At 39.7% G+C, this 26,475-nt stretch overlaps 1 protein-coding gene across 1 annotated transcript in view; it reads left to right on the plus strand.

Annotated features, from left to right (window-relative positions):
• Positions 1 to 26,475, plus strand: part of ARFGEF3 (ARFGEF family member 3) — a gene marked incomplete at both ends in the record, with an annotated part of 87,229 nt that overhangs the window by 25,412 nt on the left and 35,342 nt on the right. Inside the window, 7 exons of the mRNA XM_084260980.1 lie at positions 9,852 to 9,920; positions 14,980 to 15,102; positions 16,652 to 16,694; positions 17,669 to 17,747; positions 20,739 to 20,843; positions 23,894 to 24,218; positions 25,577 to 25,689. Coding sequence (XP_084117106.1) covers positions 9,852 to 9,920; positions 14,980 to 15,102; positions 16,652 to 16,694; positions 17,669 to 17,747; positions 20,739 to 20,843; positions 23,894 to 24,218; positions 25,577 to 25,689 — 857 coding nt within the window. The remainder of the gene's footprint in view (positions 1 to 9,851; positions 9,921 to 14,979; positions 15,103 to 16,651; positions 16,695 to 17,668; positions 17,748 to 20,738; positions 20,844 to 23,893; positions 24,219 to 25,576; positions 25,690 to 26,475) is intronic.

The raw sequence follows: 26,475 nt of genomic DNA on the forward strand, positions 1-26,475 counted from the left end.
GTAAATACATCTTCCCATTGTTTTAAGGTTAATATTTACAAAGTGTATCTTTCCACGTACAACTTGGTTATGCTCAATAGAATATTATTTGCAACTGTTCTGCTTTGTCTTCAACTGTAAAATTAAATGGAGAAGGAAGCTGAAATGAAACAACTTGGATTTAAAGGTTTATGTAAGCAATTTTATTCTCTGTGCTGCCTCTTTGTGGCAAGGCACGTACAACAGTTTTGATATAGGAGTTAAGAGTGATTTCACTGCCCATTAAAAGTAAGGCTTCATTGGAGCAACAGGAAAAATGTAACTGGTAAATGGAGATGGAGAACAGAGATTGTCATCACCAGAATGATAAACAGCAATCCAACTGGTGATGCTTGCTGTCCAGAGAAGGGCAACCAGGCTGGTGAAGGGACTGGAGGGTAAATCATACGAGGAACAGCTGAGGGAGCTGGGGATGTTTAGCCTGGAGAAGAAGAGGCTGAGGGGAGACCTTATCACAATTACCTGAAGAGAGGTTGTAGAGAGGTGGGCGATGGTGCCTTCAGACAGGTGATAGGACAAGGGGGAATGGCACAAAGCTGTACCAGGGCAGGTTCAGATCAGATGTTAGGAAAAATTTTTTGGAACAGGCTGCTCAGGGAGGGGGTTGAGTCACTATCCCTGGATGTGTTTAAAAAAAGGGTAGATCAGGTACTTAGGAATATGGGTTAGCATAGGACAGGAACAGTTGGTCTTGATGATCTTAAAGGTCTTTTCCAACCTTGTGATTCTAACTAATATATAGTTCTTGAATAACATATTTTTTCCCGACAATGTATTTTATTCATGGCATTATTGCAAACAATTTGCATCATCACTCACAATACAAATTGCAGAGAAGTCTCTGAGCAGAGGACTGTGTTTCAAATTAAGTAAAAAATAAACCCCGTTATTCGTACTTTAATTGCATACTTTAATCCAGAAGTAGTTTTAAAAATACATTAATAAGAAATAAAAAAATGCTGAAAATTTGTAGAAGAAAGTTTACCTGAATGTGTTTGTTAGTTCTTGTAACAGTGGTGCCTGATGTGAGCTGTCATAAGCAATAACTGGGTTTTGTCCAGTTCATAATCCAGAGATGTGTTAGCAGTCTGCACTGTCCAAGAGGAGAGTCTGTAAAAAGACTTGCATGATGTCATGCAAATAAGATTCTTTGCTAAGTAATCAGTCCTGCCCAGGAATGCTAGGTAGAGTTCTTAGCATTTCTTCTGCTTAGCCTTTTTGGGAGTTAAATTGTTGTAATGTAGGCCAACGAAAAATCGAGACTCTCTTGGGTTTACTTTTCTCTCGTTGTTCTTTCCTGGTTAATTTTTAAAGTCACTTTTGTTGTGTGCTGAGTCATAAGCAACCAGGTTAATTCCAATGGACTGTGTGACCTACCTTGCATGTTTCAAGATAAGCTCACCCTTCCCCAAATTCATTAGAACTATGTTAAATGCCTAGTACTCATCATTAAGATTGTGATTAAGTAACTCCCTTGGTTCTTGGGTGTCTGGCCATTGTAGCAGAAACCGCTGTCTTGAATTAAATACCTGGGCTTTCTCCTTAATGAGTATAAAACAATGAGAATGGTAATGGCCTGGATATGGCCAGATGGCTACTGGATGGGAGCTGCCTAAACCAGTATCTCAACAATCCAGCCTCCTTCCAGGATCTGTGGCCCTTCTCAGTACTGTGCTTGAATTCATAGCCCTGAACAACCTCTCTGGGTCTGGGCAGTTGTGTGGCTTTAAATCTCTGAGCAGAGGATTGGTCCTGTCTCTTCAAAGGTTTGCAGGATAGAGAAGTAGGCTTAGCTTCTTCCCTGGAAAAGTTCTAATGCAAAGATTTAAACTTTCTCAGTATTCCCTCAGCAGAGAGGTTACGAAGGTGGTTTTGGATGGACAACATGCTCATTCTGGCATATTGGAACTGCCCCACTTGGTGAGGAATAATCAAAATTGTTGGGGTCAGGCACAAAAAGCAGTAATTGGAAGAGTGCCCTATCTTGAGGCTGAGGAATTGCAGGAAGGCAGGATTCCTGTCATCCTTCCTCTGCGGTTGTGCCTTTTGCAGTCATGGATGGATGCTTGGCAGAAGTGTTCCTTACTCCAGGTTAACTCTCTTTAGTGGGTTTTTTCCAGGTTTCCAGATGTATGACCATTCTGTGAGGAGAAAAAGAAGCCTGCGATATGCTGTGACCACATACTGTGTTACAGTACACATGCTTAGGAGTGGAATTAATAGTACACAGATTTTGCTGTTCATGTAAGGGTTTTTTTTGTTATTTAGGAGTTCTTGTGGCATTCCTTTTTTTTGTAACGCTGCAGATCTTTGAGAAGTGTAGAAATGTAAGTAGTGTTGGAGTTTTATCAGTACTCTGTGCTGTGCAGCATATGCAAGCAGTGAGAATTGGATCATATCTGCAGCTTTTCCAGTGCCAGTGTGGAAAGTAGCAAGTCCCTAGCTCCAGAAAGTGTAATGTAACACTTGTCTGGTGTGGAAGTACAAGTTCTTGGAGACTTTCTTCAGTCTTAGACACATACGAAGAGCCTGGAGATTGCTTAACCATTAAGAAAGTGAATTGGAGAGACAGGGGATCACAAAACCGAATCATAGAGACCCTTTAATTTTCATATCATCCAATTTAATCTTTTCCCCTGCTGCTGGACGTTACTTACTGGAGGTGACAGTGCCAAGTTCTGCTAGCCAAGTGGGACACATAATAGTGGCGTGGAAAGGTCACTTGCCATAGCTTTTACATGCAGTTATACATGTAATCCAAATGAGCCACAGCTTAGACCATCTCTGTTTAGGAGCTTCCCGTGTTAACTCTGTAGCTGTTAATGCCTTTTGGTCCTGGGGGCAGCTGAGGAGAAAATGTTCCAATAACCTGTTTCTGATGCTGCCAGACAGCTCCTGGGGGGCCACTTCCCTGGAGCTCTTTGTGTGTATCTCCTGTGAGAGAAAAAAATATAGTAATTTTTAATTACCATAATTAATTAATTAAATATTGATGCTGCAATCACAAAATCAGTTTATCTGGCTCTTTAGTATCTGCTGAATTCAGGTCAGGAGACAGGATAAAATCCTCTGGCAGGCCAGACAGCTTGAGAGGTGCTGCTAGTTAGGTCGTCTTCGGGTTATTTTCTTGTGGATTAATCTAGTGACTTGCAACAGTAGTCTTAAATGAGCTGTTGTAAAGTACATTGCCACACAGAAAGTTCCCCTGGTGTCGTTTCAGTGGGATTTTGCATGTGTCTGAGGGCAAGGGAGGTGTCTTCCCTCTCCCCTGTGCAAAAATTCCCTTGGTGTCCAGAATAGATGTCAACCTTTTCCTTGAGAGCTCTGGATTTCCTTCAACCCCTGTGTTGACATCCTTTCTGATTGGTTTGGTACTGGATGCGTGTAGCTTCATTTTTACCTGAAAACTGAGCTCAGAGGGGAGGGCTTGCAGCTGAGGAGCAGGGGTTTGATGTATTTCTTTTCTTTGCCCAAGTAACTCTTACAGCAATAGGTGTAATTTGCTGAGTGGTTGAACAAACTAATCTGCTGCAGAAAGAAAAGATTCCACACGTGTCAAGAAAAGTACTCAAATACCTGTCATGCATGCACACAGTTTGCATTAGTAATTAGGAATGAGTGGGCATTAATTTCCGTTCTTATCTGGCTTTTCCCCTCTTCTATAACTTATTTATTATACTGTCTTCCATCCCCAGCCCTTGCCCCCTTTAAACCAGCATTGTTTGTACCATGGATTTTTTTTAATTAATTACTTGTGCTTATTAATTCTGTGATTCTGTGATTAGTATGTAATATGATTGCCTTAAAATTATATGATTGCCTTAAAAATACTTTTTAAGTAGATCAGTGATTTTTAGTTTGTGTTTATTTTAAAGATGCTTTCTTTCCTTTCCTTTGTATCATTTTCTTTTGGGTTTTACTACTTTCCTAGTTTTGTTATTTTTATGGGGATGGTGTATCATTTCTCTGCATTTTTGTTTCTTTGCCTCATACATAATTCTACCCCCACCTATTTTAGGGGAGTTTCCAAGCACTCTGAGGAGACCGAATAGCACTTTTTTTTCATGGCTGATCTACTTGAATCTCTCATTTTTCTTAAATGAAAAAAGGAGTATTAGACATATAATTAAAAAAAAAAAAACTCTTTAAACTTCTTGTTGGTATTTTCCAGTTCTGTATTTCTCCTTTTTCAGTTTTTTTTTGCTTGGTTGTATATCTTCTGACTTGAAAGCAATATAGTATACCTAAATAGCCTGTAACTTGTGAAGTGGGAAATGCCATTTAGGCCGTGCTAGTCAGCCTTTATTTTTTTTAATCTTCCCTGACTGTGAGTGTTATAATTTTCAAGATAAAAGCTCCAGTCAGACCTGTTAATAATACCTGATCAATATCTATTAAGCAATTGCTTAGATCATTTCTTTCCCTTCTATAACTGTACAACATAAGCAGAAGTTTCACTCGGCTTCATGCCACCATGAGCAGTGTTCATCAGTAGTTCCATTTGAGTCCAGTGAACTAAGGGGCATGGTGTTCTGGGACCGTTCAGCATGTTACTGCTGGTAGTGTGTGAGGCTCTTCTATAGCAGATACAGCCCTTTTGTTTGAACCCCTGGTGCATTCACAGTGCCCCAGTTGCTGATGATAGCAATGGGTTTACCCATTCTCGGAAGGCACTGTGTCCCTTCTCTCTGTAATTGAAGTCTGCTGGTTTGTACAGTATGCAATGTGACACAATGTACATGAGCTCATCAATGCACCTCGTTTCTCTTGCCCTTGTTTTCCTTCAAAGCCAAGGAATGCAACATGAACAGGTTACTAGTTATTCTGGCAAATAGGAGAACACCTGTTTTGCATAAATACTGGATGGCTGCTTAAAATGTTAAATTACTGAATGAGATAAAAGGTTGTCTGTCCTGCCTCGTTTTCTGGCTGGGATTTTCCTCCTGGCGGGAACGCTTTGAGAATCATTCAAGCATATATTGCACCCAAGTTTACAGTGTGCAAGGAAAGTAAGTTGGGAAGGGCTTCCTTTGTGAGTCCCACAAAGGGGTTAGAGGTGGCTGCAGATTTTGGCACACTGAGTGGCGAGATGCATCACAACTGGGAGAAACATGAACGTTCAGAGGGTTTTGCCAATGAGGCTTTTGAGTGCTGGAACAGAAAAAGGATAGTGATAGTGTATGGATGTTGGACTTGGCACATAAATGCAGCAAAATGCTGAAGCATCCACAGGTGATGGCAGATTACAGTTGTTTTTAAGTTTTATACCTTGTACCTTTTCCCTCTTTCTCTGTCTTGGGGGTTACTACTTGCTTTCTCACACACCTTGTTTATTTGATGTGACTTCCCCATAAGCTCTTCAATGTGAGAACTGCATTTTACTACAAATATTTGCTAAGCATTTGAGGAACTTGAGGCTAGCAACACTTAGAAGTCTTAAAACATAAAAATGTTCCCACTTATTCCTTCTTTGAGACCTCTCCTAAAATATGATATAGAGATTGTAGTGTCAGTTTAACAACATGGCAGTTCAAATCCTCTACATTTTCTGTCAATTTACCTTCATTATATCATCAGAAGCACCTTTTTTCTGTTGTTTTGGGAGATCTTTTGTTTCTACTTATTGTGAAAGCTATCCATGTGTACACTCTTATATTACAGTTAGTACCCTGTGCCTCCAGGGAGTAGGAATTGTATTTCTTGTTCTGTGATAGTCAAAGCTTCAGCAGTCGCTAAAATGAATACATTCATTATGGATAAACTATTTGTGGAAACATGATCTCATCCAGGCATCTGCAAGATAATGCAAGCCAATTAAAACATCCTGGAGGTCGTGTGACTTTGACACTATTTCTAGGGTCATATAAATTCTATTCAAAAGAAAATATTCTTGTAGTTTAGAATCCATACCAATTAAGATCTCATCACAGTAACACACAGTAAAAGATGATTTTCAGTTTTGTACTGATGGTGTTACTTGTAATTTTGTTTCTACTTCCACTACCAGTGGCAGTGAAACCAAAATGTCATTGCACAAGAAAACCTAGTTTCTTCTTTAATTTTTCTTAAATACAGACCAGGTGTCATGGGTAGTTAGGCAGCCTATGAGATACACCGTCTGGAGCCTCAAGTGTTTCTAGTGGATCAGAATGATGATGTATGTGTTTGGTTTTAATCCCATTTTTCATCCAGTAATCTCAGAGAGAAGCCTGCTGTCTTCCTGTTTGTTCCACATAAATGGGAAGACACTCAAGTTGAGTGTCTGGAGCATCGCCAAGCCTGTAAATGAGCCCTGCAGTGGTGCTGATGGAAATCATAGCTGAGAGCAATCTTGTGCCTTGGTCAGAGACCATCTTTCAGATCTCGCAAATGATTTGTGAGGGATGACAGTAGCGAGTGGAGTAAGCCTAGAATATGCTGGTTGATAACTCCTTATGCTCCTGTGACTTGATCGCATCCGATCATATGCCCTTTCTCTAGCTATTAGATTCCCAATTCCCAGATCTCATTTATACAAAGAGTAGCAGTGAAAACTCAGCAGTGTTTTTGCTGTAATTCTCTGTTGCTTCATTGCAAGGTCTTGCTCATCCCTTCCTTACTGTGCTTGATGCCTGATTTTTGTCATTCATTCAAGAAGATTATTGGCACCTGAGATGAAAAAAATTATGCATATAATTGCTAAATTTTCATGGTTCAGCTCTATAAAGGTAGGAAAAAATTAAAAAAGAAAAAAAGAAAAAGATAAAATCGATTTCAAAGAGCAAGGGCTTATAAGAATGCCTAAAGTGGTGTGTACTTCCATGTATTGGAGATTATGGCTTCCAGTTTTTGATCTGTGGAAAGTGTTGGGTATTAACAAACTGTACAAAGCCAAAATGGTGCAAGAAAGAAGAAAGTCACTTGAGCAAATAAAGGGAAAATCAGAACACACAAACTGCTGAGTAAGATTAGACATGGGCCTGGCTGTCCACCTTGGCTCTTAGCACGGTAAGCAGACATTTATCAGTGGGAGGTGACACATGTCTGACTCTGGGTTTATGAACTGTGTGCTATACCTGTGTTTTACACAGCAGTGTATGGAGGGTACAAATCACAGGTTTGTCTTAAATGAGGAATATATCTTTTAGCCAGCTGCTGAGTTCTCACAATGGTTAGAAATGTCGATACAGGTTCAGGGTCATTAACAGCTAGAAGGTGAGGCCCGAGAGCTGGCTATGAGGCTGGCCTGAAGTCACTTACTGCCAAACAAGTTTGGTTTTGAAGTTTTAAATTCTGCAAATATGGACCTAACAGCAGATGGAAATAACAGACCTCATAACTTATGTACTCACTGAACAACTAAGATTATCAAGAGATTTTATAAATGACCACTTACTTGTCTGTTTTGTAGGATTTGCCCTATGGACAAGAAAAAAAGATACCATTGTTCCTTGTCACTGGCACTTATCCATGTCCTACCAAATGCAGCAGTTTGCAGAGAGATTTCCAGGGTTCCCATTAAGAAATATGAAGTACAGCATTCTTAATCATTTATAATTAGAAACAGATTTACTTCTCTGGCAAGTTCAAGTCCTTTATAGCTTGTACCTCTCCTCGTCATAATGAGGTAGGCTGCATAACACTTTTAAGATGAGAAAATACATTTTGCCCATTTTACAGAAAAGGGAAACTATGAAGGAGAAACTTGGCGCAGAAACTTTGCTTTTCTCTAAAGATAAATGCTGAATATCTGAAAAAGAAATTCTAGTCCAGGACCTATTGTACTTCAGAAGAGTCATATGTCCTTTTCTGTTCTCATTACCTCTACTGTTTTTACCATGCTCCTCAGCTTTTATTTATGAAGGACTGAAATTCAAAACAAGATAACGTATATAGTCTAATGTAAAATTGCTATTATGTAATGAGTTCCATGGAACACTTCTTATAGTTAAACCATCATCTGTAAGAATACGATTGAGCTTCTGACTGGTGTTTTATTTACAAAACAAAGAAGCAAAGAAAAAAATCCCAGCCTTAGAGTAAAGTATGTCATCCTGTAGTGAAATACAGTTTTTCTGCTGAGAAATACATTTGTAAAGGTGCAGTGCATTTCAGTGCACAGAAGCTTTTCAGACTGACTCTTAAAATGCAAAGATTGTTAATTTACGTTCTTATCCAGAAAATAGCACCCTCATCCATGGACAGGCTCGTCAGTCTGTACATTAAAGAGCAGGTAGCTAATGTTCAATGCTTCTATTGTAGAGAGAAGTTATATTCCCCTATAGTTATTGAATGACTGCTTTCCAGCAATGGATTTTTCCCCCTCCCTGGTGTAAAGTAAGTGCAGACAGGAGTATTCTCCCAAGCAGAGACTCATTAGTAATGATGGGTGTCCAGTGGCTCCAGCATACTAAGTAATGCTTTATTAAAGATGTCTGCTGCTTGTAACCTGCAGATCAGCATTTTTTTGTTCTTTATGAAGGCGTTAAGATGGTTCTAAGGGTTGTCACTACCTAGAGAGAAGGTACAGCTTGCACATGAGAGTTGATCTAGTTTCCTGCTTCAAGTTCTTATATTACAATTTTTTGCTGTTCTACTATAATGTGGAAACTGCATAACACAGTACAAGGTCAGAAAACTGATGCTTTACAGGAACTAGAGAGCAGTAGTCTTGCCAAACATGCATCTCTTTGCCTCCTCTTTTTGTTTAACTTGCAAGCTCTGATCAGACATACTGCGGCAAAGTCATTTGCTTGGTTTGCATTGTAAACTAATGAGATTACCCCAGGGTGTTGTGCATTAGTAGCTGTCACAGAACCTACCCATTAAATAAAAACCTAGTGCCACGGAAAAGCATGTAATAAGTAAGAGAAATGGGTCACAGCCAGTAACTTATCTGATGCCCCAAATTTCCTTGTGAAGCAGAGAACAGTATTTCTGAGGAGCTGAGAAGCTGTAGGGACTGATATGTTAGTGTTAATGTGAATGATATTTGCTGGTACACTTACCCCAAGATACTCATGCTATTTCAGACCAAGCAAAGCATAAATTCTGGCTCTCAGGTAATTTTATGCTTTGAAGGAGAGAGGACAGTAGCTCAGATTCTCTCAGTGTTGAGGGAGGGAGGGATGAAACAGGACATCTCCAGGAACTAAAGACATCTCACCACACTGCCCTACTCACCGACCATACTATCCCCAGTAGATCACATGACATTCCCACTCCTCTTCAAAATAAGGTGTTGGATGGGGCTTTTAGTTATTTGAATTCAAGACAGTATTAGCCTTCCCTCATGAATACTGTTTTAGCTGTTCGTTATCAATTGACTATAATACACTTAATGGAAATATCCCAGGCTGAGAAATCCTTGTGTCAAGCAGTAATTAATCACTTGTTTCACATAATACATATTTCTGTCACCTAAGTAATTACTTGTATTGCATGCAATTTTTCCTTCCTCCTTTGTTATACTAATAGGAATGAATGGAAGAACTGATTATAAATCATGCAAAGTTTGTGGTTAAAATATGAATGGATTCTGGCTATTGAGTCCAAGGCCAGAACTGATCCACTGGATGGTCTTTCTTTCCATGGTTGGATGTAGAAGACCAATAAATAATCCATTGAGCTGTACCTTTGGGACCAACAGTTGCAACCTCTCGGGAGGAAGCAACTTCTTTGTGCCATCTCTTTATCCCAGTAACATGTGGAGCTCAGAAGCATCTGCTGTCTACTCTAGAAATGGGAGGAGCTGTGGCTAAAAGTATGTGCGTGGGGAAGGGAGGCAGTAACAGATGAAAGTTAACTTTTTCTTGCCTCTCTTTTGATTCAAGGTCTTGCTCTGTATAACATATACCTCCACATTTGAGCTGAATGGGAGTTCAGTGTTGAAGATTGCTGAGGTAAGTGACTCTATTGTACTACTGCTTGTGTATCTTAATGGTACCTAGAGCGTGTCTTCCATACATACCCTGAAACTGAACTAGTCCAAATCACAATTAACATCTTAAGGACTGGTATTACCTTATGTCTAGTGTGAAGTAATAGTTCTGCAACTATTGATGGGCTTGCATGGGAAGGTGCTTTTGGAAACTGACTGATAACTGTGTATTACAGCATCTTGCATATTTACTGCTCCTCATAGTTACTTTAGTTACTTTAGCTTTTTGCAGTAGAAAAATTTCCTTGAGTTCTTTATAACATAGCACTGTTCTGGTTCCTTACCTGGCCCAAGTGTAAAACTAATGAAGCTTCCTTAAGAGAGGTGTGTAGGCCATAACATGCCATGTTAGCACGAGTGTCACGATGTGTCTTGTTGCCCTTGTGCATATCTTCTTCCTAATACATTCACACAAAAGATTTACAACACCTCTAAATAACGTGGTATTGTCCTGGCACTGTCAGTCACTATTCTCTCTTTTTTCCATTATATTTTAGTCTGAATTAAATTGTAAAGAATCTTTGGCTTAGAAAAACATATCTGCAGGCCTATTCGGCGAGCCTCTGTAGATGGGTGATATTTTTAGTACAGTGTGTAGGTTGGTCAGGTCAGAGAAGATGCACAGGAACACTTAATCTTCCTGCGCAGCGCACACCGTGTGTACAGAATGTATTATAACATTGTACTGTCAACAGGGTATGGGGAGCGCTCATGTCCGTGGAACAGTGTAAAGGTTATTTACATGTCCTACACTGCAAGCATAGGTAGACATTTAGAGATGTCTTCGTTCTCATGTTTTAGGATTTTGGGTGGTTTTGGGGTGGATTTTCACAAAAAAGAAAAATCCCACCTGAAAATAGCTCACTTTACCTGGTATTTTCTAAGTTTAGGAATAAGATTGGCTTTGCATTGTCTTGTCAGAAGCTAAGACTGGGATTGTAGGGATAAAAAGGAACCAAAGATAACAGCTACTGGTTTGTCATAAATAGGCTTTGAAAGGCAGGGATACAACAGAAATGGTGTGTATATAACATACAGGATAAAAAACCCCAACAACTAGTAATCATTCCAGATGTCCTTCACAGCTTAGACTTTGTTTCCTCTTACACTATGTGAGACCATAAGGTATGGCTGATTTTGGAAGTCTTTGTAAGCCCCACCTGTAGATGCTGCAGCAAGGATGCACTCAATTGGTAATTTCAGCAAGCCACAGCTTTTAAAGTTCTACTAAACCCTCTTTACATCAGTGTCACAAACTGAGGAAAGTACAGATAGTTTCTCTGCCGTTTTTCTCAGCACACTTTCTAAAGTACAAGGCAAAAGCTGATAAATTCAGCATAATACATTTCTCTGCTGTAGGTAAAGAGCTCTAGTTTAGATAAAATTCTTGCTGGGAAAAGTATTTAATGGCTCTAAACCCTTCAGTTTTCAGTCTTCAAGAGCACTGTCTATGACTGGGTGAAAATGGTCAGTCAAGCTCTGTGTGCTATAAGCTGTAAGAAAAATACTTTCTGTTCTCTCTGTAAATTAGGGTAACAGAGCTGTTACTCACTTAAACATCCTGAAAAATGGCCATTTTCTTTCAAAGATAACCTTTGCTGTTCTTGGTAATTGCATTTACTTGTAATTCCCAGAAGGCTAGCCTAGCTCTTAAAAGCCTTTTGCTGGTATCGTGGCGCAAATTAACACAATGATAGTTTGTCCTTTTTCTGTTAAAGTGAACAGGAAGTGATGCAGGCTAATGAGGTGTGCCAGCAAAGCAAACAGAACTTAAGTACCCATAGCTGTAAGACAGAGCACGTGTGTTTCTATTTGGAGTGTTTAGAGTTACAGCTATTTTACCCACACTCCTTAAGAAGATATTCCCTCTGAGAATACCCCAGCCTTTCTAATTAGCAAGTCCCACCAGGCACATACATGTTTCCTCAGGTTCCTCCTGACCAGGATTTAGGTAAGGCAAAGACTTTAACTGCAGGACTATATATGCCTTTGTCTGAATTCTGCAAAGTATGAGCAGTAGGGAGCAGAAAATTATTTCTGAACTCAACATTTGCTAAGCTTTGGCATTTTTTGTTCTGACTTGCTCTATGGGAGAGGTGGCAGAGAGGAGCTTTCTTCTTCAGCACCCCTGCTAATTGGCATTTCTTTCCAATCCTGTCCCTTAGCTTTCCCAGCCTGCCCTCTGTAGCAAAGTGGAGCTACTGCAGAATGGAAAAGGCTGCTGCCTGCATTACTGGTAGAACTCTTTGAGGACCTTCTCTGGCTAAGAAGGCTACAATCTGTCAGTTTTGTGCAGTCTGATCATTCTGAATTGATGTGTACAAAATAATAGCACCTGAAATCTTCCAGTATATAACCAGCTTCAAATTAAGGAAGCAGCCAATATGAAGAGTAGTACATTTTGTGGCTTAAGTATTACGAATATTGAAAACAGACTAAATCTTACAGCATGCACCTTCCCATGCTTGCCTAGACCCCTTCAAGAAAGTTTTGTTCGTGGTGTTGCTTGTTGTTATGTGTGTATTTGTTACTCCCACCTACCTTTTGGAGGTTTGTTTTGTTTGACTCTGTTGTGTTTCACTGGCTAACCCTCCTGTGTTTTGCTCTTAGTTGTGTTTTGCATGCCATAGAGCCGGAAGTCCCCGAATGCATGAAATGATCAAAATGTCCATTGCACACCTCCTCGGGGCCCTGAGCTCTCACATTTTTACTGGTGCTTCTTCATCAATGGCTTTTCAAAAGGTATCTTGCCCAGCCATTTTAGAACACAGGCCTTCCATAGGATCGGCGCTCACGTGGACAGTGCTGTTGCTCATTAGCTGGCATGGGGAGGGAAGAGAAGGAGATATCAACCATGCTCTTTCCAGAAAGTCAGCCTTCCTCTGAGAATGGTATTTCATCAATTAATTCAGGTACTCCAGAAAAAGACTTACAACTCTAGAGAATGATCTCAGCAGCACTGGAATGGTTTGGCCTCTGCAAAGGGGTGTACCTTTTGACCTCTGGAGTTCAGGTGATCTGTGAATGTCAGGCAGAGTTGATCCGGGCCCTCTCTTAACTTACAAGATTATCTTCATCACTGACTGATTGTTCTCAAGCTAAATAAAATCCCTTAGCTATTTGGGGGGGGATCTCAAAATCTTGAAAAAGAGCAAAACGATTGAGATATGCTGTCAACTCGGTCTTTGATACCATGGAAATGCATACAGCTGTAACCTGTTCTAGTGTATTGTCAAAGGAGATAATGAGTCTCAGTTTATTTGCGTTGTGTGTTGAGCATGCCATAACAAGCAATACACACAGACTTGAAAAGCTCTGCAATGCCATCTCTCAGAGGAGTTGTGAAATAAGGGAAAATAAAGCAAGAGCCATAATTAAGTAGCTTCCATGTGTGATGTCTTGGATCACCCAGTTGAGATATAGTTTGTATCCAAGAAACTCAGTCATGCTTTCTTGTACTTGTGGCATTACTGAACTGCTGAGGTGTGAGGTTGCCCAAAGTGAGGAGGTCTCAAGTGTCTTAGGAACATACCTGTATTGTTTTCCACTCCACTCTAGCAAATGCAGAAGTGTGCCACCAACATATTAATCTTAAACTTTATAGCCTTGAGACCACAGCCTTTCTTAGTCAATGGAGTAGCTTGTTTTCATTTCAGTATAAGTTAGAAACAATGAAAGTTTTGTCCATGTGCATATGTTAATACTGATGAGCCTATGTAATCAGATCCCTTTAATTTTTCCCTCTTAAAAGCTCATCCTCATTAGCAAACTATAAAAATAGCTTTGCATCACATAATATCCTTCTTATTTAAAAATGTACACCACATGCATTTATGTATGCTCATGCATATCACATACTATATATTTTTTAAAAAAATCACAGCTAGTTTAATGCATGTTCACAATGGTTCTCACTAGCTGAGTATCTGAACCATAGCGTGACAGCAGAATAAAAACATAAAACCACAAAGACTGAAAAGGCTGCAAACCATCTTTTTGTTTGGTTGTTTTTTGGTTTATGGTCATTGTTAGTGCTGAAGTTCAAGGTGTGCCAAAGGACCAAAACTGCTTCTTCAGATCACAGTCTGAGAAGATAGTATTGTACAGTTGTGTTGCAAACACTCTCAGCTCCATCAACTGTTATCCCCAGAGGAGTTACTGTGTGGTAGTTACAGTGGTTACTACAGTTACAGCAGCTCTTACAGAGACCCAACACACCTCCCACAGAAAATCTGATCAAGGATAGAAGCTGTGTTTTGCAGTGTGCTGTCCTCAGGATCCTAGCTGCATGATGGTTTGGCAACTATTTGTATAACATCGCCTGGGGACAAAAGTCAAGCACAACTCTGGTCACAACAGAGCGCCAAAAACCTGTGAGCAGCACGGTATGAGCAGCTAGGAACTGGATTGGTGAATCAGTGCTCTTTCATTGCTACCTGTGGCTCCTGTGGGATCACGGAGCTGAGGAGCCCTTGGTTATTAAAATTGTTTGTGGTGTTTATGGTGCAACACTACTGTGTTCTCTGTATTAGGAAGGGCCTGCAAAGGCTTTCAGATGTGCTGCAGTATATAATTAATTGTAGAAGAAGTGGCAAATACCCATACAACAGAAGCAACAACTTTGAATAATTGGACAATATTTACCTTGCAGATACAGACTTGGGAGGGTGATAGTTACATATAAGTATCTAGAAATGAACAATCAAAGCAGCATTTAAGGAATTATCTACAGAGCAAGGCAAGTGCCAAACTCACTTGGATTTGATAGAAGGGGAATGCTTTGCCAATTTTGCCTTACCATTCCTGCAGCTGTGAGACTAACAGGTGAATTGCATGGTGCTTCGAGATGCTACTTACTCAGCTTTCCATATTGCTGGAAACTTCTAGTGTGCTAATACAGCGGTATGGGCTAGTAAGGCAGGCTGACTATCTGCATGCAAGAGACCTTGGTATCCTCCTAAAATGTGTTACTGGTAAGTTACAGTTCATATCTATGTACTGCTATCTTGTTTCCTCATCAGGTTTGCATTGAGACATATGTATCTAGCTGTCACCAGCGGAGCATTAACACCGCTGTGCGGGCAACCCTCAGCCAAATGTTGAGTGACTTGACTTTACAGTTACGACAAAAGCAGGAAAATATGGTGAGCCTTCTGGCATCAGCAAATGGTTCCACGTCGATGGCTGCTTACCTTTTTGTTTCTCTGAATGCAGTGTATTGTACTGGCTTGTTGTGCCTTACGGCTTTTATTTGGTGCTTACACAGTTAATCCTGTTTAACAGCTTTTTTGGGCTCTGACTGCGCCTGCCTCAGAGCAGTCTGTCAGAAACAGCTCTCTCCTTGTCAGCTCTACTTTGCTGATTATTTTTCTTTCCCCCTTCCATTAAACGAAAGAGGCTTTGTTCTCATGTCAGGCTGCCTTGGCTTTTTCCATGCTTTCTTTTGTTTGCTTGTTTTCCTAAGTTCATTGAAATCCTTTTGCCAAAGTTTTTTGCATGACAAATATTTACATAAAACAAATTTTCAACTAAGGAAAGTGTAATTGAGGCTTTTCTTCTGTTTTTTTTTTCAAAAGATAATTTAAGTTTACAAAATTCTTTGCTTGGTTGTTCACAAAAAAACAAAACAAAAAACCCCCCACCTTTATTACATTATTAAAATCCTTGAGAGCTGTTTGGATGAAATCCCAGCACATTGTCAGCAAAACTGTAAATGTTCTGGGCACATGCAATATTTCATTGGCTTCTTACATTCATTCATGCTGCTTTAGATTTATGATCATATTATCATAACAGTACTATTATCAAAAAAGTACTATCTGTAAAAGTCAGTTTCTGTTTATTTGTAGTTGTACAGATTATTTTCTTTACATCTGTTTTGGGTTAAATGAACAATTCTATTTTGGATTATTAGACTAGATGAGCAACAGCAGAACAGAATTAATTCATTTACTTAAACTTATCTTCTGTCTGTGCTAAGTAGGTTCATTTTACCAGCCAAAACATTTACCAAAAAACCCAACAAACCAACAACCAAAACCCAACCAAACCAATTCCAAAGCAGTAGTTTTGACATTTCAGTTTGGATCTGAAAGTTGATCTTCTCTTTTTAGCGGGGGAGTAGGTGAAAGTAGGAAGCTGCATTTACTTCCTGGCAGTTTGTTGGTGGTGCTTGACAGGAGAATTTGGCTTGACCCCTTTGTGCACTGACAGGAAGGATCCTGTACCGCAGCTGAACCGAATGACATAAGAGGTCGTTTCCATTTACTGACGCCCTTAATTGTATTGACACTACAATGATAATGATGACAGTGTGATAAACTCTCTAATACTCAATTGATTTTGGTTTCGAATCACTTTGAGAAATCTAGACTATGCTTTCCTCTCAATTATTTTCAATGTGGCTTACATGCTGGTTCTACTGAGTTTTTCTGAGGTGTGGGAAATCCCTTAAGGATTACAAATCCTAGTTCAGCTCATTGAGATGTGAATTCCTTAAATCTAAATGAGTGCTAATACAGATCTTAAAGAATTTTTGAAAATGTTAGCGAAAGCTTCACTTAAAAAAACTGTAACAGAGGAAAAAACCCCAAACTGTTAGAGGACATAGATTGTTGTGCTGTTGAAGTATTGCTTTTACAGGGTTTTCCTTCCGTTTCCACTGATTACACCACCTTTGTCTTTCCTCAACAGACAATTGAAAACCATGACTCCTTGCAGAAATTCAAGACTCAAGGTATTTGTAGAACTTTTTTAGCGACTCCTTCCAATCCAGCTTTTGTATTCTTCACTTTCTTTACATCAGCACAGTACTGTTTGATGTGACAAGAATTGCTTCTTATCGGGATTTCTTACCTTCTGTATAGCCTGATATTACCTGTGGTAGGAGCTAAAACAGCCTTGTTAGTTCCTGGTGTTTTCAGTTGTGTCTTCATTTAGACCATGGTGATAACTTCTGTAATTAAGGCGTTTCAGTGCTCTGGAGAAAGTTTTAATGAGTGGCTTTACTTCCTAAATTGAAACAAATTCATGGAGTAGGACATGGAGACTGGAAGTGTTGGAGTTACTGTATTTCAGGGCAGAGATGCAGTTTCTATAGTGGCAGCTTTTGAAAGTGCATCACTAGCAAAGATGTGTTCACACTGACCAAATGATTATTTTACAAGATAATTCTTTCTACTTCTATTCTGGGTTAAGTTCACCATCTTCTCTTATAGGTAAAAATAATTCCTGCTTTTGATATTCCTGGTGAACTTCTGCAGGAGAGATTGTATGGATGGAGACCAAAATCTTTCAAGTGCACAAGTGTCCCTTTTTAAGATAAAGATCTGATCAGACATCAGAAGCTGTGTAGCTGAGAGAAACTACAGGGAGAGATACAGAAATGTTAGCTGTAGAAGTCTTGGAGTCAGTAGTTTTTAAAATTAATTATTTATATACTTATTTTATTATCTGAATTAGATTTCAGTTAATGTTCTGTAAATGCATGCAAGCAATCAATGCACTCTCCAGATTTAATATAACTGCTTTTTCATAGTGTGAAGCTACACTTTCCTGTCTAGGGCTTTTCCTACTGCAGCTTCTCCATGAATTTTGGCAGTGCTGTACATTGTTTAGACGCTTCATCCAACTCTGAAAGTATATGCAGTGAATTGAGGTTGTAATCCAGCTGCACATATGTAATGCATGTGATCTTTGTCCTTTTTGGAGGTACTTCAGCTGAGTCTCTTTGTGATGATGTTGTATCTGTCCTCACTGTGCTCTGTGAGAAGCTCCAGGCTGTCATAAAGTGAGTTATTTCAGTTTATAATTTGAATTTCTTACCTGGAGATTGAGTGTGTCACCGATACGTGATTGCACTGTTGTAGTTCTAGGATTATGGAGCAAAGCTGTGCTTAAATGAAGTGTTTATTAGAGGAAGTATTGTTCATGATGCATTAATTTAATTATTACTTGAGATGAGAAGCTAATTTGCCTTGACTGTGCACTGTTGAGCTTTAAAGAGCTTCCAATAAATCCAATCTATAAGTAACTCCTCTACAGCAGCAAAACAGTTGTCAAAGGAGATGTTTTCTTTTTGAGCTTGAAAGCAACTATTGTGGAGAGAATTATTACAAAAAGACATGGAAAAACATAATAGGAACATTTAATATGCAGAATTAATTAATATGCCCTTCTTAGAAAGGCAGCATTTATCCAATTGGAATAATTTGCATTACCAAAGCATTCCTTAAATTTAGGAATATCATATTCTCTACCTACTTTGAAATCCACGAGCCTGACTTTCAAACTGCAGTTGTTATGGGCAGTAGTAGGGTGTTACACAGCGTTGAAATACTGGAGTCCCTTGTTGGCCAGTACTGTAGCAGTAAATACTTACTCATGAGTTAAAAATTACTTCCCGTGGCATTCTTGCATTGCTTGACTAATGATCTATTAGGAAATTGGCAAAAAAAGCCTTAAGTATTAGAGAGGTGACAAACCAAGCAAAAGCAATGTAAACATTATACAGCAGTTATTTAAAAAATAGAAATACAGCAAGCTGGAAACACTTTGAAAGATTTGAAGGAAGAACAAGTTCTTGCTTGATGACATGGTTTCTGTGTCAGTAAAATAAGATGTAACTTGCTATTACTGCCAATTGCAAGCCCGCTGAATGGTAGTGAAAAAGCTAATCTGAAACTATTTTAAATGTGTCATGTCCCTTCCATTGGACTGTTTGCCTCAAAGTAGCCCGTGATGAAATCAGGGATATGGGAGAAATACAAAACAAGGAGACATTGGTACTTCCTTGTATATACTCTGCCATCTTCAGGAAGGTGCCAAAGCCAAAGATAGCACAGGCATCTTTGTGTGCAGTTCTTCTAGAGACTTTCCTCCCATGAATCGTTCTAACAAACAAGATTTGAATGGGAAGATCACCTTATTTAGCATTGTTTTATCAGGGCAGCTTTTGGGAAAACAAAAGCATGTTTGTGAATCTTCTAAAGGAATGTTTTGTGGTGGTTTTTTAATTGTGTGCATACTAGTTATAAAATATCAAAACTACCTGAAAGAATCTCTGAAAATCACTGGAAGTCTTTAAAAAAATTACCTGAAATCCCAGATCCCCATAAAACTCTCCTGAATTAAAACAGATTGAAAAGGAAACAGGAAAATAAATTCAATTAGGGTGGGGATGGCTTGTTAAAGAACTAATTCCATGAATGAAAAGCTGTTACTTCTTTCAAGGCCGATTTTGGTGTCTCCTTCAAAAGACTTTGTTGGCAGCAACTTAACTTTCTAACCTTCCAACCAGTGAAGTGAGGTTTTAGTATGTTGTACTGCCTGTTCTAATTTCTTAGCCTGAAGATTAATTCTCTGCAGAGCTATGAGTGACAAGGAAGAGTTCAGGGAGGTGATTTTTTTTTTCTCAGGACCACTGGTGACTCTGGAGATTGTGGCAGCAGCAGTATGAACACAACAGCTATGCTGAGGTGTGCAGGAGAACAATATTAATTTCTTACCTGCAGGAAACCAGTTTGGTAGTGAGAGATGTAAGAGCAGTCAAGAGCACAGGGATGCCCAGTGCACACCCATGCAAGTGTCAACTGTAGGATGTTGATGATAGATACATTATAAGAAAAGCTGTCAGAAAAGAAGAGAATTGTATATGGAATGTGTGCACCCTTACAGAGATGTGTGGACTGATGTGAGGAAAATGGTATTGCCTCTAAGATACAGATATATAAAACCAGCTGGCAATTTTAAACCCTTTAGCACAGAGTTAGAAATCTAGCTCTGAGCCTCAGGATTCACTATTTTCTGTGTGGCATATGAAACAGCTACTGTTCTACTTGGATGAAAATTCACCTGCAGGAACAAAAGGAATTCAGGCAGTGAGCAGGCATTTCTCATTCCTTAATTTCAGTTAGGATAAATCCATTCTTTATAGCTTCCTTTACCTACTGTCATATATCCGAACATACATACCTCCAGCTTTCACCTTGGACCAAAAAAGAATGATTAAACCCTAGACTTTTTAGGAATGAAAACCAGAATGTGAGTAGAGTTGGCATGGACAGCTGCTTTTATAATGCAGACCTCAGCTTTGCTTGTCTCCTGAATCCAGCAGCTAATCCTGAGAGTAGGTACAAACACATTTTACAGTACAAGTGTATCAATTCCAGGGGTCCGTGGGGTCTTTCACATTCTTTTTCAGGAAGCTCATTTTGTGTTTATGGTTTTGACAGAGCAACTGGCAAGGCCTTGAAAGGTAACCAGGTCATCATGTGACTTTCTGCCTGTAGACTGACTTTTCACCATTGTGGCTGTCACCAAAGAAAGAGAAAAACTACCCATAAGAGAGCAGCCTAAATGCCCTTCAGATTGCCGGAAGAAAACTATGCAATAGTCCAAAGTCTTCTGGTTGTCTCCTTTTCCTCTGTTTAAGGGTTTCTTCCTCTTCAAGATTTAGATTGAATTTGAATAATTATTTCTATTTTCTTCTTTTTTTTCACATAGATTTTTTTTTAATTCCTCAATCTGAAATTTGATGAGTTAAATCTTTTTTCTTTCTATTTTCTATTAGTTAAATAAGTAGCAGATCACTGCTTGTGATCAGTACAAAATACATGGGATGATAAAGGTGATCACACTGTTGTAAATCCATAAGAAGAAGCAAAATAAATCACTGATGTAAATTGGGGTATAATTTTCAAGTAAACTTATGTAGTTACCTTAGACAATTAAATAATCTTTGTTTTGATGTGACATGAATGGCATCTTTGTTCTTTGCCAGTGACAATCGACAACTTCAGCTTCTTTACTTGGAATGCATCCTCTCCATGTTAAACAGCTCCTCTCCCAGCATGCACCAGCACAAAGGATTCACTGACCTAATATGGTGAGTACATAATGCAAATATTCAGTTTGTAAGTATAAAAGGACCTTCTTCTCCAGCCATGCGAACAATCCTGTAATAAACCTCCAGATGTGAGCAGAACTTGCTGTTGATCTGCTTTCGGTTCATTCTGTGCATCGTATGAGATTGGTTAGAACCTCATGCTCAACTGGCACATTAAAATCCCTGCAGTGAATTATTACTATAATGAAGTCTAATGTACTTAGCCAGAACAGAAAATCTCTCAGGCTTCCTGCAGTGGTTTGGGTTTGTGTGTGGCATTAAACGCACAAATAATCTGCTTACTGTAAGACAGTGCTGTAGAGATTCTTACTTATTTGACACAGCAATACTGGAAAATAAGCAAAATTAATGTCAGGTGGTGTGCTGGTGACTGGAAATGTTTATGACACGTGTTGTATAAGGGCTGAGGCTATATGGTCTTCGTGGTGCTTCGCTGTATCAGCAAATCATCTTTTTAATACATGTCACCAGAAAGTCTCAACATCTTTAGTGTTCATACATACCTCTAAATTGTTTAATAGCATCACCTCAGAGCCATTGAAATAATAATTTTTCCTCTCTTTGTTTGCAATAGTGGGTTTTTTTAATAGCATTCGAATAATGGAGTCATAGTAATAAAGCAAGAATGTAACTAATACACAGTCCATGCCCATCCTGCAACTTTGGCAGGCAGTTGTGCTAAGAGATATGTCACTGATAACAGTAATTATGTTTCTTGTGCTTTTACCCTGTAATTTCTGAAATGGAAGGGGTTTGACTTGTGCCCGATTCTAAGGATGCAGCATGCAGAAGCACCCATAACTTCCCATGGTGTCCCAGGAAAATCAGTGGCTCCAGCCTGGGAAGTCACTCAGCAGGGATCCCATACTGAGGCTTCTGGGGGTTCTAATGTAGGAGCAGAGTTCTCTCTTTCATGGGAAACCCATTGCAGAAGTTTCCATCCTTGAATTTCACCCAATCCTTTGTTTATGCTTTGTTGCAGATGAAGGTGTTTGACACAGTTACGATTTAGACAGTTCAGAATTTATTAATAGTATAAAGTAAATGAAGGTTAAATTTTAGCAGTACTTAATGATTGACTAATTTTAAAAATTTGCAAATAATTTAGTAAAATTGATTGTGATCAAAACAGCGACTTAGCTACCGATCCAGACATGACAAGATTCACATTAAAATGCAATAAGGTATCTTAAATCAAAGTGCATATATATTTTAAAAAAACCCACCATAAAAGACACAAGTATGCACAGAGAAATATTTGGACCCAGTGATACAGGCCACCCACACTCGTAAAGGCAAATGTGGGCATTTACACACAGATATAAATAGGGAGATGGATGAAAGAAGCTGTCCTATGTGCATCCTATAAGCAAGGTCACTGAGATGTTCTTTGTTAAAAGAAGACACTTCCTGTTTTATTTTAAATGTATGTAATTTTGATGATCCAGTTTACACAGTGAATGTACAGGTGATTGTGACTGTGTATCAGGAGGGTAAGCCATCAGGGGCAGGACTTCTTAACCTCCATTGCTGACAAGGACTAGGCATCCTCCAGCTACATACTTTAGATGAAGTGGAAGCAAACACTGGGAAGACATGAAATAGTTTAAACTGCAAACATAATTTTGACTATATAACAGTCTAAATACATGGTAATCCATTAGCTGTCTAGTGAAGTTGTAAATCAAACTGATAGCTGTCTTTGTTCTTTAAGGAGCTGTTGCCTACGTGCACACAACTCTCTCTGGCTAGCACTTTGTAGTCAGTCCTCAACAGAAGATAAAGAAGGGGGCAGACAGACAAGATGTAGTTCTGTGTTGTTCTGACAGTCGTAGTTTTGATACAGAAGCACTTTGATGGGACTAAGATGTGTGGGGAATATGTTGCTCTTGCATCCTGTGATCACACCTGCTTCAAGGTTGGCATGTTTCTTAAGCAATGAGTTGATATGTTTTGAAGTGTACTTGACTGGAGAAAGAAATGGAATAAGCAGACTCAAATTAATTATCTGGTGTCTGATAAAAAACTGTTTTCCTTTCTGTGAATTGAGGAAGCCAAACTATTGTAGCAAGCACTTTAAGAGAAGCAATGAAACTGCTTCTGGACTGCATAAAAATCTTGAGAAAATAGGATTTACTGAGGATGTGTTACTCTTTATGCTGAATTGTTGCTTGCCACTGGGTGCTTGCTGTAGCCTCCAGCTGAACCTCTGAGGCATTTGGGTGAAAATCAGGTTTGGGACTGCATTTTCTTGCAGCACTTGGCTTTTTAAATTAGGGTCTGGCAGACTGAATTAAAATGTCAAGTATGTGAGTGCAAGCCTGATACAACAGCTAACACAACAAAGTGTTGTTTTTGTTGGTTTTGGCTCTGGTTCCACAGAACAGTCACCTGCTGGTGTGTGATCATTTCACTTGAGTGTTGACACAGAAAGACGGTTGAAGGAAGGACTGTGTTTTACTGTGTGTGTACTGGCATATGAGGAGTTAAAAATGTGAACTGGCTGACTGTGGAGTGCTTTAATTATGTTCTCAAAAGCCATCAAAACAGGCTCACAACTAAGGGTGCTGTTAAAATACATGCATGTGCGGTTCAGTGATGGAACATCAGGCCTTCTAGTTAACATAGATTGGGTTTTGGTTTTGTCAGGTTTTTTTTAAAGCTCCCAGGTTGGACTAAAGAAGAACTATTTGGCAGTAGAAACCCAGAATTTCTAACCTGTGATAGGTAGCAGCCAATGACAGAGGCAGGCATGTTATCCTGTTAAGGGCGACGCTGTGCAGCAACAGGAACCTGCAAAATTAGTACCATGTTTATAAAGCACCCAGAAGTATTTCCATATGTACTAGTGTGTTGACGCTCAGGAGGTGGAAAAAGCCTGGTGTAATTTGTTATCCTATCTAACCACTGCCGTGGACTGTTCATTAAAACGAGAGCGTGTATCTCGTTTAACCGTGGGTTATTTTCAGTCTGTTTCTGTGAGATTATTTTTTTCCAGTTACCATCTGCTGCTTTTCTTGTTCTCTCAGGAAGCAACTGTGTCCAGCCCTAGTAGTAATCCTGGGAAATCCAATCCACGACAAAACTATCACCTCTGCTCACAGCAGCATCTGCCTTGAGGCTGATTCACCTTCCTCGGGTATCTCTGATCATGGCCGGGGTTCAGGTTGTTCTTCCACAGCACCTGCCCTTAGCGGGCCTGTCGCACGGACCATATATTATATTGCAGCAGAGCTGGTTCGACTGGTGGGGTCAGTGGAATCCATGAAGCCTGTGCTGCAGTCACTCTATCACCGGATATTGCTTTACCCACCACCTCAGCACCGAGTGGAAGCCATCAAAATTATGAAGGAGGTAAGATAATCATATGAGCAGATCCAGGCTTGTAAAGCAAAATGTTTATTTACCAGTTAATGTTGCTGATATGTGCATACCTGTCCATTCCATACCTTAGCACTAGGGATGTTGAAATTGCCCTTTCTGAGCACTGCTGTTACATCAAAGCCACTCTTACAACTTTGGAAAACTAAAAATATTTGTAGTGGCTATATTTGTCTTCATAATGCAAGCTGCTATGGCAACTCCATCAGCATTCATGCTGTAGTTCTGCATGGAACAGATCTTAGCATTGAATCATGACTGCTCTTTTGGGTGAGATACAGTATAGTGATCCAGTTCTCAGTTTCTCTGGCATCTTTCCTCCCTCTCTGCTCTTGCTAGAACGATGCATTCATCCCCACAGTGTAGTATTCCAGGCATTAAGGTGAGTATATGCCTTGGTTATGGGCCAGGTTTTTGAAATACAGTTTCCTTTAGCTTTATTAGAATAGCCACAAGGAAGCTGCCAGTGTCTTAAGTGGCAATGTCAAGACTACTACGTTCTGGCTTCTTGCCCAGTGCCTCTGACAGCACTAGAACTGGAGCACTGGGAGACTGAGCAGCAGCTGAAATCATGACCTGGCTTTCTTCTCATGTTGTGAAATACAAGGCAACTTTCTGTAGTCACTGGTCTGTCTTAGAGGATTTTTTTTCTAACTTACGTTTCCCTAGGCTATTCTGTGTCTGAAGAATATTCCTCCTGAGAAATCAGGTTGCTGTCTGAACTGGCAGTCACTCTGGCACTTGTTTTCCTCTAATTTTAAACAACAGCAAGATGACAAGTGGAGTTTTAGGAAAGCTCAGTCGAATGTTGTTTCCTGCAGGACATATATGTTGCCTCTTTCTGCCTGTTAATGCAGGCTTGTTTGTAAAACTGTTTCCTGATGGGCATTAACAATAAACTACCCAGCAGGTAGAGTCAGGAGGAATCACCTTGCCTATCTTTTCATAACTAATTTTCTAACTGGGTGACCTATGAGAAAGGCCCCCTTTTGTATATAATATAATGTAAGATATTTGCTCTATATTTAGGCATACAGATTGTCTTGAGTTCAGTATCAGTTGAAACATATTCAGTCAAAAATGTAAATCATTGGAGAACATTCTGTATGGGATTCTTGTCAAATATTGTGCTCTTCTCTAACTGCTTTTCTGTCTCTAAAGAGGAAAGTTAGCTTTAATATGTAAAACATCAGTGTACTGTTTTCCCTTGCTATGAGAAATTACAGTACTGCTATGTCAGGCTCCAGAGCTTGATATACATATGAGTCATTTATTGTATTTAAATAATGCTTAGATAATCCTGTAGTAACTTCTGTTTCCTTTCCTTTCAGATACTTGGCAGTCCTCGGCGGCTTTGTGATTTGGCAGGGCCCTGCTCTTCTGAGTCAGAATCTAGAAAGAGGTCAATTTCTAAAAGGAAGTCCCATCTGGATCTTCTCAAGCTGTACGTTTTCTCTACTTTAGCTTCTTCTCTTTTAAACCTGTTTTTGTGGTTTCACACCCCAGCCAAGAGCTGAACACCACGCAGCCGCTCTCTCTAAGAGGGTGTAGGGAGAGGAATTGTGGGGGCAGGGGGAGAAGGGAGGGAAAAGAAAACAAAAAACCCCTCAAACCTTGTGGGCTGGGATAAGGATAGTTAGTGGGACAGCTGAGAAAGGGGAGAGATAACAATAACAGAGCTTTATAGCAAAATACACATAACTGGTGATACACAATGCTGTTTCTCACCAGGCCCTACAGCTCAGACCTGTCCCAAAACCAGACCATCCCCAATGACATGTGTCCTGGAGCCATGCGCTCCTACCCCCACCTGCTCCCCTTTATGCTGAGCATGACATGACTGGTATGGAGTACTCCCTTTGGCCAGTTCAAGTCACCTGTCCTGGCTGTGTCCCCTCCCAGCTCCCTGGGCACCACCGACCCTTTTGTTAGCAGGGCAGTATGAACAACTGAAAAGTCCTTGACTGCTCAGCAACAACTGACACATCGGTGTGTTACCAGCAGTGCTCTCATCCAGCTCCCAAACAGGGCACTGCACCTGCTGCTAGAAAGAAAATTAACTCTGTTCCAGGTGAACCCAGGACGCTCGTGCACATAGGACACTTTAAACAGTGGTATCTTCAGAAGCATCCCCAAATACAAGTCAGGGTATCTCCCTGGTTAAATAAGCCGTGAAAATGGAAGATGGGTGAAAGCTCTTTACTGGTTTGTTGTCAGTTTGGGCCTGTTG

The sequence above is a fragment of the Gallinula chloropus genome (genome assembly GCF_964237585.1).
Source record: "Gallinula chloropus genome assembly, chromosome: 3".
In the NCBI taxonomy this organism is placed as follows: Eukaryota; Metazoa; Chordata; class Aves; order Gruiformes; family Rallidae; genus Gallinula; species Gallinula chloropus.